General features: G+C 37.7%; 1 protein-coding gene across 4 annotated transcripts in view; it reads right to left on the reverse strand.

The window, feature by feature from the left end:
- Positions 1-12508, reverse strand: part of LOC127413537 (arginyl-tRNA--protein transferase 1-like) — a 132991-nt gene that overhangs the window by 64913 nt on the left and 55570 nt on the right. For all 4 annotated transcript variants that reach the window (XM_051650769.1, XM_051650770.1, XM_051650766.1 and 1 more), the window contains one exon: positions 1663-1695. In XM_051650769.1, coding sequence (XP_051506729.1) covers positions 1663-1695 — 33 coding nt within the window. The remainder of the gene's footprint in view (positions 1-1662; positions 1696-12508) is intronic.

Here is a 12508-nt window from a genome sequence, read left to right on the forward strand (position 1 = left end):
AGATTCAATATAATTGCAAGACCATGATATTTTCACAGGTATCATGACAATACCATGTTTTTTGGATGTGGTACCATGGTAATACCATGTTTTGGAGCATGGTACCATGCCAATACCATAGTATTTTTAACATGTACTAATGCAATACCTTTTTCCATGAAATCTGGCAATATTACATTTTTCTGGATATGGTACCATGGTAATACCATAACTTTCTGGATATCGTCCAAAAACCAAGATACACTGACTAAAGTTCAGCATATAAATAGCATGGTACATGAATATGGTGAACAATCAGTACTACAATGGTATTTTCATCTCATAGCATCACTGTACCATGACACCAACAAAGAAAGTTTTGTGAGGGAATGTTTGCGATAAACTCTATATTTCAGAATAGAAAAAAAAAAACTAGAAAGTTAATAAGACTAACAACTCCACTCCATGCCCAGCTAGATCTGCCCTCTCTTGCCCCTTAATATAGGAGGAATATCACAGTGAGACAGTTTAACGGAGGCAGTAAGATATAACAGAGAGATGATCTTCTGTGAGGCTCAATTTAAGATCAAAGACAACTCTTTGTTTGCATTCACCCAAAATAGGTGTGTGGTCATGCCATGCTGCACAGAAATTCGTAGGTCTGGACAACACATTTGACTTTTTCCATCGATTCAGGACAAACAAATGACCCAATAATTACACTGTTAACCAGAAAGCAGTTTCCATATGTAGAGCTGCAATGTGACAAACAACAGTCAGTCTCTTATAGACCATTGGGCAATCACTGCTAAATTATCGCAGATTCAAGTGTGTGGTATTCCTCAATAGCTTTAGAGACCAAACATTTTTCTAAATAACATTTATGATTGCCAATGGCTATATACAAAGTTCTACACAACTCAACTGAAAAACTGGTTCAAGTAAAGCTCTGGGTAAAAGTGGGTTGCTCTAATCAAACCGAGAAATTTTCAAAGTGCCACAGAAAGACAGTGCTTACAGTTTTTGAGAAAATTAACCTATTACTAAAAGCTGTTTCTGCATATTAAGCTGGGATAGGAGAAAATATTTTAAAACAGAAAAAGATACATACATCACCTTTAAAGTACTATTTTATCATTGGGTGAATTTCATGAAGCCTGTCAAAAGCATGTATGGGTCTCACATTATTTTAGGTGTTTTTAACTACTATGTACTTAAGCATTTGATACAAAGTACTTATTATGTACATACGTGTTGTTGCAATGCACTTACATTTAAAGTACCTGCATTTAATTACATTTGTAGTTACACTGTTAACCGTACTCCTAACCCTAAACCTAAACCCTAACCTATAATCCCTAACCCTACTCCTAAACCTACCTGCACCTCAACCTCAGTAGCAGCAAATGAAAATCTTGTGAGAATCTTGCAGAACAACATTTAGTTACACAGTAAATGCATTGTATTGCATGTATTTTAATGTTAGTACATAGTATTTAAAGACACCTAACATTAAGTGTGACCGAAAGATCTGTGAAGGTGTAAGTAAGGTGAAGTTATTGATTAAATAATACCATTATGGACCAGTGTACTTTCAAAAATAAACTGGCTTGATACCAGAGGGATATTTCACATAAGTGACATATAAACAGTCACAGAGATTTGATCAAAGACAGGACTTACCTCTAATGGCGAGTCACAGAGGAATCTTTTAAACTGTGGAGAGACAGAAACAAAGACAAAATTTGTTACAATATCAGATCTGTAATCATCTACATAAAATGAATGACAAAATTTAAATATTTCACAAAATATTCACCAAATGTAATCACAGCGAATGGGCAGTCTCAAGAACATAGCTGAGCACATTCAACATGGCCTTCTATACTGCATAATCAAATATTCTCTGGTTTGGGTTCAAGCCCAAGATCACAAAGTTTAAATATGATTCAGAATAGCTAATCATTGTACGTGCTAAATAGTTTAGGAAAATCTTTACTTCAGCTTTCGAATCCCTGAATCAAAGAGTTAGTGCTTGTTCGCAAATAATGACTTTTGGGCTGAACTTTCCCTTTACCTCAAACAAAGCTACCACATCAAGCTAGCTTGGTTTTTTTTAACAATGCACACACACTTGCAAATGTTATAATCACAGTGACACAAGACATTTAATATAACTTAATTTCAAAATGAGTTGCAGTCATTAGTTTGTTCTGGCCGAAGCTAAATGTCATTGACTGGCTAGCGTTGCAAAAACAGATTGGAAATGCTAAATGTTTATTCGAGGAAGTTTTAAATAAAATTGTGTCTGCTAAGCCATTTCCTCTTTGCCACGGTTTGCGCGATTTGTTTTTTGATGACTGGCAAAGACACTTGTGGGTAGCGTACTTCTATGTACAGGTCACCAACAAGGCTAAAAATGAGAAACAGCAGACTGATTGTGTAGAAACAGACTTAAGTACGCATACAGACATACACAAATACCAATGTATGTTAGGACATGAAACATAGGCTATATCAACGGTATCAGATAAAAAATAAAAACAAATCTTTATAAACTTAATCCAAACACACGAATCAAAACTCCACCAATGCAGAATACTTATCACCCCATTGAGAAGACACAAGTATGTGAAAAAAGCCATAAAAACAGTTCATCATCATTCACATGAGTGTGTATGTAGTTCATTATGTGGGAAACACTGATTCAAGGTATGTTTGCATGTGTGTGTTGGCTGTTTTAGTTAGTTGTCACTGCGTATTCACCGGGCTGTGACACTAATACACCCCGCTTTAATGCAGTACATGGTTTGCCTTCTAATAGTGACACATTGCCGCCTACATTATCAACCAATGAGAGAGTGTGTAAACAACCTAAATGCAGATTCTTCCACACTGACTCCATAAGACATGAATGAATCTTTAAATGGAGTGGCTGCTTCCAAGTCTTCAGAAATAACAAGGACCAAAAACCCTTTTCAAATTAGACAGAACTGCTTTTGGCTCCATGTAACGAACTTGCACACAAACGCATCTTTCATCCCCCAATTTTTAACGTACACAGAGCGAGTCTGGTTGTAATCTGGCGAAACCAGGCTCCTGTGGTTTAAAATGCAACAAAACAACAGTAAGCAGAGCTTATTGGGCAATGAGAGGGTTGGAGAAAATTAGTCAGACAGTTACAAACTCCATATGGTAATTTCTGCATCTGTGCTATTTACAGAACTAACAGCATATGCATGAACACGATAAAACATGTAGCTTTTGCTAATTTTAAGCTTTTTGTACGATCTTTTACCAACAGGACAGAAAAGGCCGGAATAAGGGGTCACACAAACCAAATGTATTTTTGAGTCTGTGTGTGATGTTTTCACTTGTTTTTCTCTGTAAACAGGCAGTAGACGGACACCTTTGACTGTTGCACCACGTATTATTGCATAATCAGCGTTTTGCGCAAACATGGAATTTTATTAGAACTTCAAACTTTTAAAAAACATCTCAAGAAACCTGCATACTGCTCAAAATTGTGGCGCTGTGTCTAGCTTTTTTTTTTAATGCAAATACATTTTCGATGTGAACAGAACCTAACAGTGTGTGAATGCACACACTTAAAAATGTTACGTATCCAAAGATGCACAAATTTGAATACATCTTTATAATATTTTATTCACAGGACAAAAAGGCCAGAATAAGGAGCAGTTCACAACAAACGCATTTTTGCATCTGTGTGCGCTGTTTTTCTATTGTTTGTTTGTTATGTAAACAGGCACTAGACAAACATCTTTGACCATTGCACCATGTCTGACTGTTTTATCAAATCAAATCCCTTTATTGTTACTCAACCATATACACAAGTGCAACAGTGGGTGAAAGTCTTGGGTGCACACAACACAATTTACACATCTGTTACACAACACAATATACACCTAATAATACACAATATACAGTATACACAAAATAAGAAGACTGTATACAATAAAAATACACTGTAACCACTCACACCCCCCCCCCCCCCCGTCAATCTGTCAGTCTGGGTTTTGGTCTGACAGGACTGTGGCATCATTGTCCCATGTCTGTCTTGTGTTTCGTTGTTGGTCTTTGTGTGAGCGTCCGGTTTCGGTTGTATTCCCTACCTTGCACTCTTCGGTCTGTCTTGTTTCATGTCAGGAGCATGGTGTCTGGATCCTGACTTCCTGTCTGATTCGGCTTCGGTCTGTGTCGGGATCCGGACACTCGTGCTCCATGTCTGTCTGTTATTGACGTGGGTGCATCACGCTAATATCATCTTGGCAGCATGCGCTCGCGTCAATAGTTGGTCTGGCTCTTGCAAATGCAGGTGCGCCTCATGTCATGCTCGCATTGCGTGGCGCGCCCGGGTCGTGAGCTGTCTTCATGTTGTGCTGAGGTTTGGTCACTTCGGTCTAAGGTGTCGGGTGTGTGTGTGTGTGGCCGAACTCTTGCACAGGTGTCCTGTCTTGTTTCTGTCACCTGTTTGCCTCGCGATGTATGCTCAGGTTTCGTTTAGTGTGAGATTGCGTGGCATCGCTTTGTTTGGCATTGCTACGCATTCTCTCGACTTGTTTGATGGTTAGCATGGGCATATATTGCCTTATTGTCTTGGCGACGTGCGCTCATGCCATTCAGGTGTTTTGTTGTCTTGTGAGAGCACGTGGCTTTGTTTTGTTTCTATATCGCCGTGTGTCCCTCTGTCTTACGTCATACCCCACCTACTTGTTTGCTTATAATAAGTTAATTTGCCTCACCTGTCCCATTAACCCATTTGATTTCTCTCCCTATTTTAGTCTCCTCATGTTTGCTGTCCAGTGCCAGTTCGTCTTGTTTCCAGTCTTGTGTTTGTTCCAGTCGGTCTTGTGTGTTGGTTGGTCAAGTTTGTCAGTCGGTTTATTCTCCCATCCCTACCTGGTCCGGTCTCCAGTTTCCTCTGCCCCAGCCTGGATTATTTACATTGTTCGTTTTCCCCCTTGTGGGAGTTTTGGTTGAGTTTTTTCCCTTTTTTGTATTTAATAAATTTCCTTTTATTTCTTCAACTCTGCACCTGGGTCCTGTCTCTGCGTTCTCTGACAGAGTATGCAAGTATGCATTGTCTTGGACCACTAGCATGTGTTTTAAGCACCAACACCAGAAATTAGCATATGCCATCATACATGTATGTTTATGTACAGGGACCAACATGTTTAAAACCTTGACCTTTTTGTGACAAAGGCAGCAAGCAAGTAACAAAGTAGAAATTGGGAATGAGAAAAGCTATTCTTCTAGAAAAAAAAAAAGCTTAGACATTGGAGGACAACAGTGAAAATAAAACTGTTTAAAAGTCTAAAAAATACCTCTTTTGCAATACAGATTGATTTGTTGACCTCTTCGATTGGTTGTGTAAGAAAAGCGTAATGTTGGGAAAGTGGAAAGTAGAAGGATGGGAGATGGGAGAGAGGTGTGGTGAGTAGCTCTGGGGGTAAAACCTGGCAAAAACTCTCTCCTGTGCTGCCAGGCACTCAACAGGAGGGTACATGGGTAACTGCTCTTTGAGAGAGGGCAACACTGCCATGCATATTCCCATTTGCCTTCTTCCTCATCTCCCGGAGCCTGGCAGAGGTGATCCTTTTTGGTTGCCGAGTTGGGCCAGACAAGATGCAGATGTACAAATTTACATTGACATTTACATTTCTTCATTTAACATGGGCTTTTATCCAAAGTGACATAACTACTATTAGGAACACAACAACAACCTAGTAAGACCATAACATGAAAAGTGCTGCAATATAAAGTTACAGAATTGCTTCGAAAAGTAGGAGATACTGTAGTAGTGAGATGTGAAGAACTTTGGTAACACACGGATTATTTATAGACAATAATTATCACAAAGTTTTCTCGATAGAATTATATTGCTAACTCATTAAATATTTAAAATGAAATAATTTATAAATTGTGTTGTGATAATATACTGCATGCAATGCATGTTACATCATTAGTTACTTTAAGGAAATAAGCAGCACATATTTTGTAAATTTACTTTTTACTTGTAAATGTACTTTTCTTTTGCACATAGCATTGCATGCGAGTCTTTTGCAATGTGCAACAACAGCCTGAATTGTTCACATTCAAATAAAATGAAGTTGGGGCCTGGGTAGCTCAGTGGTAAAATACTCTGGCTACCACCCCTGGAGTTCGCTAGTTCGCTAGTTCGAATCCCAGGGCGTGCTGAATGACTCCAGACAGGTCTCCTAAGCAACCAAATTGGCCCGGTTGCTAGGGAGGGTAGAGTCACATGGGGTAACCTCCTCGTGGTCGCTATAATGTGGTTTGTTCTCGGTGGGGCGCATGGTGAATTGAGTGTGGTTGCCGCGGTGGATGGTGTGAAGCCTCCACACGCGCTATGTCTCCGTGGCAACGCGCTCAACAAGCCACGTGATAAGATGCGCGGGTTGACTGTCTCAGATGCGGAGGCAACTGGGATTCGTCCTCCGCCACCCGGACTGAGGCGAATCACTACGTGACCACGAGGACTTAGAACGCATTGGGAATTGGGCATTCCAAATTGGGAGAAAAAGGGGAAAAATCCCCCCCCCCCAAAAAAAATTAAGCTGACTACACTGCTAGAGGTGCAATGTTTACACAGGTGTATATTTGCAAGTATACTACAGTGGCAAGAAGTGTATGTGAACCCTTTGGAATTAGCTGGTTTTCTGCATTAATTGGTCATAAAATGTGATCTCAGCAGCTAAGAACACACAAACAATTATAATCTTTCATGTCTTTATTGAACACATCCCATTAAACATTTACAGTGCTGTGGAAAGTGAACCATTGGATTTAATAACTGGTTGATCATCCTTTGGCAGCAATAACCTCAACCAAGCATTTAAGGTAGCTGCGGATTAGACCTGCACAATGTTCAGAAGGAATTTTGGACCTTTCTTCTGTACAGAACTACTTCAGCTCAGCCAAATCCTTAGGATGTCTGGTGTGAACGGCTCTCTTGAGGCCATTCCACAGCATCTCTATTGGGTTAAGGTCTGGGCTCTGACTGGGCTACTCCAAAAGGTGGCTTTTCTTTTTTTGAAGCCATTCTGTAGTGGATTTACTTCGATGTTTAGGGTCATTGTCCTGCTGCATCACCCAACTGACATTATCCTGTAGGATAACTGATAAATTTGGGAATTCATTTTTCCCTTGATGATGGTAAATGGTCCAGGCCCCAAAGCAGCAAAGCAGCCCCAAATTATGATGCTCCCTCCACCGTACTTCACCGTTGGGATGATGTTTTCACGTTAGTATGTGGTGCCCTTTTTACGCCATACATAGTGCTGCATGTTCTTCCCAAACAATTCAACCTTAGTTTCATTAGTCCACAAAACATTTTCCCAGTAGCACTGTGGAGTGTCATAGTGGTCTTTGGCAAACTTCAGGCACGCAGCAATGTTTTTGTTGTAGTAGACAACAAAAACTGTTTCCCGTATAGTAGACTCATGAACAGAGATGTTAACCAGTTCCAATGATTCCTTTAAGTCTTAAGCTGTCACTCTGGGATTTTTTTTTACCTCATTGAGCATTCTGCGGTGTGCCCTTTGAGCAGGGTTCCCACTCTTTTTCAACCAATGAGTTTCTATGATTTTTCCATGACTTGAAAGCTAATTTCCATGCCCAAACATTTAGCCTTTCATTCTGAAAATGGCACCTAAATTACATCATTGCAAATTTGTAAAAACAAAACCACAACATTGTTTGATAAAAGTTCAACTGAAAAAAAAATAATATTTTAAATTGAATCCACACGAACATATTGTGTGAATCCTAAAATGGGCGGGGATTAGCAGCACATCGTTCTCTCTAATTGGTCAGGCAGGGCTCAACGCGAAGGATTTTTTTCTAATGTCCCGGTTGGGCCAGTGGTTTCGGATTTTTACTTGCCCTGCCAAAATTTTCAATGGCCCCAACAGAAAAATGAAAAATAGCTGTTTTTACCATCATGGCTTTAAAAATGAGTCTGAAGCTATTTGTTGTTGTTGTTGTTGTTGATAAATATTACGTTAAGACAATTTCCTCCAAAACTGTATCACATTTATAATTTTCAAGATATGATTTATGCCTTATGTAACCCCATATCAGTGCTTTACAGATATAAATTAATAATGAATCATATTAACCTCAGCCGTCCAGCCATTTACATATGTTTTTAAGTGAATAGTTCTGTGGAGCAAATGATGGGTTTTCTTGCTGTCAACTTTTAAGCTCTGTGTAGTTTTCACAAGTAGGATCAAAGATTTAGTCACTGAGTTAAAGATTTGATCACTGGCTTAATGTTATACACATATGAATCCCTGAGAGAGGAGACCATGCTACTAAATTGGTTATGATGTGTCCAGTATATACAGTACGTAGATATTAAGCCTAATCTGTAAATTTAGAGAGTGGATATAAACTTGAAATTAGACAACCCTTACAAGACCAACACTGACTGATACACAAAGAACAAAGAAAATATCTGTACAATCCAGAAATGAGAAATGTAACAGGTGTTATGAGAAAGATATGAAGTATACTGTTTTAAATAGTCATCTTCACCCTGCAGCTGAACAGCTCTGAACATAAAAATAAACGTAGCAATTTAGCTTTAACTCATATCAAATGCAATTAGCATCTCTAATTAATGTTAACATTTTGAAAAACATTATCTAAATATATAGGCCTGCTTGTATTTTGGATACTGAGCAGCTCAGATTTCCAGCCACATGTGTAACCAGGGTTTAACAAAGTTTATTAGGTTTTATTCAGCGCTTCATTTCTAAACGCGAAATAATGAGAGAAACAGCACTTTTTTCCTGTGGGAACAATACTCGCACTCTGTCCTGTTCGAGTGCACGTGCACGTTAAACAGTGTCTATGCTGCATGGAGAGATGAGAGAGAAATGCACGGACAGAGATGGATTTACAATCTTATAGAAATGAACTGTTGATTTCATGTGTTCCAATGTGTGGATTGCTAATTTTCAACAACATATTAAAATGAAAAATTGGGAATTTGTGCACTGTGGAATGTGCGTGCCATCAGGCAGTCCTTTTTCTAGAGCCTTGGGTCAGGTATTCTAAATAGCATGATATATTTTAAACTCTTCACCGTGTGTTTTTAATCCAGTGCAACGTAACACCCCAATTCAATATTTTAGGACAGAGCAGAATAAATAAAAATATATTAACTATTAAAAAAAAAAAAAAAAAAAATAAAAAAAAATCCATGATTTTTCCATGACTTTGAAGATTTTATAAATTTCCATGATTTTTCAGGCCTGGAAATCGCAATTTTAAAATTCCCTTATATTTCCAGGTCTTCCATGTCTGTGGGAACCCTGTTTGAGTCATCTTGACTGGATGGCACTTCTAGGGAGAGAAACCACAGTACTAAATCATCTCCATCTATAGACAATTTGTCTACCTGTGGATAGATGAATATCTAAGCTCTTCGGGATAACTTTGCAACCCTTTCCAGCTTAACGTAAAGCACTAATTCTTGATCGTAGGTCTTTAGAGATCTCTTTTTTTGCGAGGCATGGTCCACTTTAGCAGATGCTTCTTGTGAATAACAAACTCAAAATGTTTGAGTGCTTTTTATAAGTCAAAGTAGCTTTAATCCACACCTTCAATCTCGTTTCATTAATTGGATGCCAGCTTTGCCAACTCCTGACTTTTATTGACTTCATAAGCCTAGGGGTTCACATTCTTTTTCCATGTGAATGTTTGAATAATGTATTCAATAAGTACAAGAACAATACAATAATATGTGTGTTATTAGTTAAAACAGATTCTGTTTGTTCTTTATTTTTATAACTTAGATGAAGAGTGGTGGTGGTGTAGTGGACTAAAGCACTGAACTGGTAAGCGGAAGATTGTTGGTTCAATCCCCACAGCCACCACCATTGTGTCCTTGAGCAAGGCACTTAACTCCAGGTTGCTCCAGGGGGATTGTCCCTGTAATAAGTGCACTGTAAGTCGCTTTGGATAAAAGCATCTACCAAATGCATAAATGTAAATGTAGATCAAACCAGATTTTAAGATACATTTAAACATAAATACAGATAATTCCAAAGGGTTCACATAGTCTTTCTTGTCACTGCATGGGGTGGGGGGGGGGGGGTTGAGACAAACAGTTCCACTTTGAATAAAAATAACACCTGCAAACCAAGCATAGCGCTACGATTTTGGAAATGAAAAAACTCTAGCCAACTGATGGTGAAAAAAAATAATGCATACCCAAATAATGCGAAAAGCATTGTAGCCGCATATTTTGTTTCTTTTTACCAGTAGAAGAATGCAGTAATGTAACATATTATTTTTAAATGTAACATTACACTCTCTGTAAAGATTTAGAATCATACACATAATCTTTGTAAAAAAAAAAAAATTATAATTTTTGTTTTTTTTAAAAAGTGACCCATTTCAATCATACATTCTGGGTTTGTGATTGGACGTAATGGTGCACTAATCTCTCTCGCTCATTAAAAAAGCATCTTGCTCTTACAGAAGAGTGAGTTCTCCTCTTCATTCATCAATTGTGTACACTCTTTCTCATGCAAACTTTCCCATTCATTTTCAAGCAACTGATTGTGGTTAGTGATCTTGATGTGAATGTCTCTGATTTCAACCAAAAATGCCGTTAGATTTGCTGACTTGTCTGTTTGCACAAATGAATTAAACATTTGTTTGCATCATCACTCAAAAATGTTAATTGGAGTCCCTGCTTACAATTTTTCATGTATTAAAATGTTTCATTAAAAATATATGTAGGTAAACATTGTTTATTACTATGTATTGTTACATTGGAGCATTTTTACTGTATTTTACTACTTGCATTAAAAATTTCATACCACTTATGAATGATAATTTTGACAAATGGCTGTTCGTCAAAATTAATATTAATTCAAATGAATATTGAGATTTTTAAATTGTTTAGCTATATTGCTACATTTAGCTTTTTACACATATTTTAGCTATATCTTCCAACCATATATTCAAGAATAGTTTGCAACAGCATCATTCTCTCTGTAACACTTCAAGTCGGTTGTATTGAAGCGTTCCAAAATGACCTTTAGTATAAACAAATAGATGTGAACTCTGACCAGAACAGGAAGTGGAATGGCTCTATGGGATTTAGCGCTCTGCTAATTTGAAATTAAGCAGAATTTAGTGAACATGAGGGATTGGTTCTTAACTGACCATGAAATCTACTGTTTAGATCAACCTACATCTGTCAGAGAGGTAATGAGGTAATACCATACTTCATTTAAGTAGTTATAATCTTGGACATTGACATTTTTCATGTGCAAGGCAGCTTTAAGACATCTTTAGCTAAATGTAAAAGATTTACAGAACAATCTGGAATATGCCTCATTTACTGCCATTAATAAATAGAAATCAAAATTGACCCCATGTTCTTTAATACATGTTACAGGTCTATTTATGAGGCTCTATTTAAGTTTGGATTCTGCCTTAGAATGTAACAGCCTATCGTGGCAGTAAATGGCAAGGCAGCTCACTAGGTTTTTGGGACAGAGCTAGTTTGTTCACAAATGAAAATATCCTTTAGGCCCACATGGAATTGACATGCATACATTTTAAATGAGAGAGAGAGAAAAAAAAAGTAAAATGTTCATGTGCAAGTTTAACTACATTTTTTCGCCAAGTTTTTCGACTTTCGTTCAGATTATAGCTGGCAATCACTATAGTGTGAACACCAAGAGCTGCACAATTAATCGAAAACGTAATCGAGGTTACATTTACATTTATACATTTGGCAGATTAACTAATCGTGTCTACTCCTGTTGCATCAAAGGTTTCTATTTTTAGTGGGTTTTGGCAGCGGTTGAGTATTCTAGCCAATCCCAGACATGTCCATTGAGCAATGAAAATGCAATGGGAATCAGAGACACTTAAATTAGTCTATAGTCCTATGGTCCTGAAAAACATCATAACGCCCAGGTTTTAAAAAGTCTGATGCCCTGAATGCATGTTCGCAGGAATTAAAAAATTAGCGCTGAAGAAACATCACCTGAATCTCGAAAAGAAGCTAAAGAAACAAACATGAAAAGCATAGTCGGTAATTTGAAATTATTTTGTATACCTTTCCTTTCGCAGCTTGCTTGCATCGTAAATAGACTGCAAATGAGTGACGCAACAAAACAAGAACACTCCCATTAAAATTAACAAGACATAGACGTGGTGTAAACAATTAATTGTGCATTGTATACATCTTCATTTATAATAAGAACTCCGTTCTGAGCGTCAGTGAGCTTGCGCTGAACTATATCAAATAGTGTACACCCGCAGTGAGTGATGGCTTCAGTGATTATAATGGGAGAGTTCTAATAATTTCTGTGGACAGTTTACTCAATTTCATAACAGTTTCGTTTTTATCATTTTATTAGTGGGCCAATGTGTAGTTCATTTACTGATGTATAAAAGAGCACTAAATTCAGCTCAACAGTTCTCAGCTCGTTTTGGATGTGTAACTGACATTAAA

Source organism: Myxocyprinus asiaticus, chromosome 23 (assembly GCF_019703515.2).
Source record: "Myxocyprinus asiaticus isolate MX2 ecotype Aquarium Trade chromosome 23, UBuf_Myxa_2, whole genome shotgun sequence".
Classification (NCBI taxonomy): domain Eukaryota; kingdom Metazoa; phylum Chordata; class Actinopteri; order Cypriniformes; family Catostomidae; genus Myxocyprinus; species Myxocyprinus asiaticus.